Raw genomic sequence first — 2,330 nt, forward strand, 5'->3', positions numbered from 1 at the left:
TGCAGGCGAAACGAGCGCCAACACGCTTCGTATACAAACTCATATCTAGAAATTTTAATATGTATGGATATATGTATGTATGTACGTATGCGCGTTAGTGGATACGTTGAATTTGCTTATCTAAGCACTTCGTTTATCGTTTCACAGAACGTGTGCGACCAACATGTTGCAGGCGAAACATGTTGCATTTGGGGCGCCAACAACAATCCCCCTGTATGGATATAAACTTTTGGTGTGTTTTGCAGTTTATTTCTTGTTGTTTTTAACTTATGACGCTTGAATTGGACGCGCGGCGGCTAGCGGATCTATTTTTTATTTGGCGATGCTGAAGAGCAGCAAATATAAGTAAATTAAAAGCAAGAAAACCAGTATTTGAGTAAATTGTGATTTAAGACAAAGCAAACAAAATAAAAGGAGCAAAGCTGAGTGTACAAAAAGAACGCAAAAGAATTTTTCTGAAGTGTTTGTATACAGCTTAGTAAGAAGAGAATGACGCGACACGTACCTACGCACGGGAGCAAATCGAATGGTATTTAAGAAAATTATTCAACAAATTTTAGTGCAAATTTTATGAATTCAAAGTCAATTAACGAAAAGTGATTTATATACAAAGTTTTTTATATATGTATGTACATACATATGTGTGTGTGTATCTACCAGCGCTTTTAAGCCCACGGCAAGTACAACTGCCAGCCACGGCCTTTTGTGTATCTTTGAAAAAAAAAAATAAAATAAAAATAGGTACAATAATAAAAACGAAAACCAACGCTACGCAGCTGTCGTCCTTGCCACGGAAATGTCAAAGTGCATAGCTATTTCCGACGCTGTATCCGATTGTGCCAAGTGTATAGTTAAGTTTGTGTGTATGTACATATTTGTTTACCACAATCAGCAAAAAAAAAAATTGTCAAACCAGCGCAACACAAGCGTCAGTGAATTAGTTGACGCAGTGCAGAATTCTGTTGCACAACAGTGTGAAAAGTTGCAAAATCAATAGATTGCAAAACAAAATTTCTATCTAACGAACCCACAAATTCTGCCACCCTCTTGCGAAATACAGTACAACTTTTTGCGAAAGCCATTCAACCTCCGCCTTCACAGCGTTTGTTAGCCCAGGGGCTTTGTATTCCAGCATTGTTATGCTCTTCTAAGAATCTATATATGTACATACCTGCATACATAACTAAGTTAAGCTGTCGCACTTGTTATAACAAACACAAAAATCGGTGTTAAAACAACAACTAAATACAGCAAGTGAACTCAAATAGCAACACTCGAAAAATGTCTACAACAATGCAGCAGCAGCAGCAGCCGAGTCCAAACGACGCAGACACTTCGCCCAGCATTCACATATTCAACCACCCCAACAGTCACAATGCCAACAACACTAACATCAAAAATGATGCCGCCAACCTCGCAATCACCGCCAACGTGATACTAGTGGGTGGCGATAACATTGTTGCTAACGGCACTTGTGCGACCGAACAGTCACAGCAGGCAGGTCAAACACTAATTATTAATTCGCAGCAACTGTTACACGAACAGCAGGATATTCCGGCAACGGACAGTGGTCGCGCTTCGGTAAATGAATTCGATACAACATTGGAAGAATCATTGCCGGCAACTGTATTGGAAATTACAGCCGCAGATGATAGTGGTTCCGGTGCAACAGCAATAGCGACCGCAGCCAACTCGAAAGATATGGAAATTCCAGCAACTATTGTGGCGGTTGTTGCAGGCGATGTGCAACCAAAAAGCAAGAAACATTGCAGTACAACGGATTTTTACGCAAGTAGCGGTTCACAAACCAAATGGTATTTACCACCAATGGAAATTTGTGCCGATACTGCCAGTTATATTGTTACATCGGCACAGCCAAGCGTTGCTGTCAACAATGTTGTTATCATATCTACCTCTGGCGGTACGGAAACAAGTCAATTTTCGCCAAAGCCAACGACAGGTGATGCAGGCGCAGTCGTCGTGAGCAGTCATGTTGCTGATGAAACGTAAGTGGATCGAACTTTATTTCTAATATAGTATTTAGTTAGTTACAGCTACAAAATCGTTGGAAATAAAATTAGACGTAATCATTCCGAAATCTGAATTGAAATAAACTATCGCTAAATAAAGGAAAAACGTGGCATGGCCCTTGACCGTTATTTGCTCTTTACTCTCAGGATCTTAAACAAAAATAAATTAAATAAAAAGAAAAAATTTTGTCCGAACAAACCTTCGCACAGGATAGGAGGGAGTTGATAGATGGCTTTGTGGTTTAAGTAAGGATTTCGAACATATCAAAGTGTATTTTTGAGAAGTTTGTGGATAATATA

At 39.4% G+C, this 2,330-nt stretch overlaps 1 protein-coding gene across 1 annotated transcript; it reads left to right on the top strand.

Annotated features, from left to right (window-relative positions):
* Nucleotides 1–304: 304 nt before the first annotated feature.
* LOC108375965 (uncharacterized) lies at nt 305–2,006 on the top strand (the record flags this gene model as incomplete). The annotated part of the gene is made up of 1 exon (XM_017632126.1): nt 305–2,006. A coding segment is annotated over exon 1 (725 nt), but the record flags the coding sequence as incomplete, so codon positions are not given.
* Nucleotides 2,007–2,330: the final 324 nt, after the last annotated feature.

This window comes from Rhagoletis zephyria, unplaced genomic scaffold (genome assembly GCF_001687245.7).
Source record: "Rhagoletis zephyria isolate East Lansing unplaced genomic scaffold, Rhagoletis_zephyria_1.1 Rzeph_scaffold_09698, whole genome shotgun sequence".
In the NCBI taxonomy this organism is placed as follows: Eukaryota; Metazoa; Arthropoda; class Insecta; order Diptera; family Tephritidae; genus Rhagoletis; species Rhagoletis zephyria.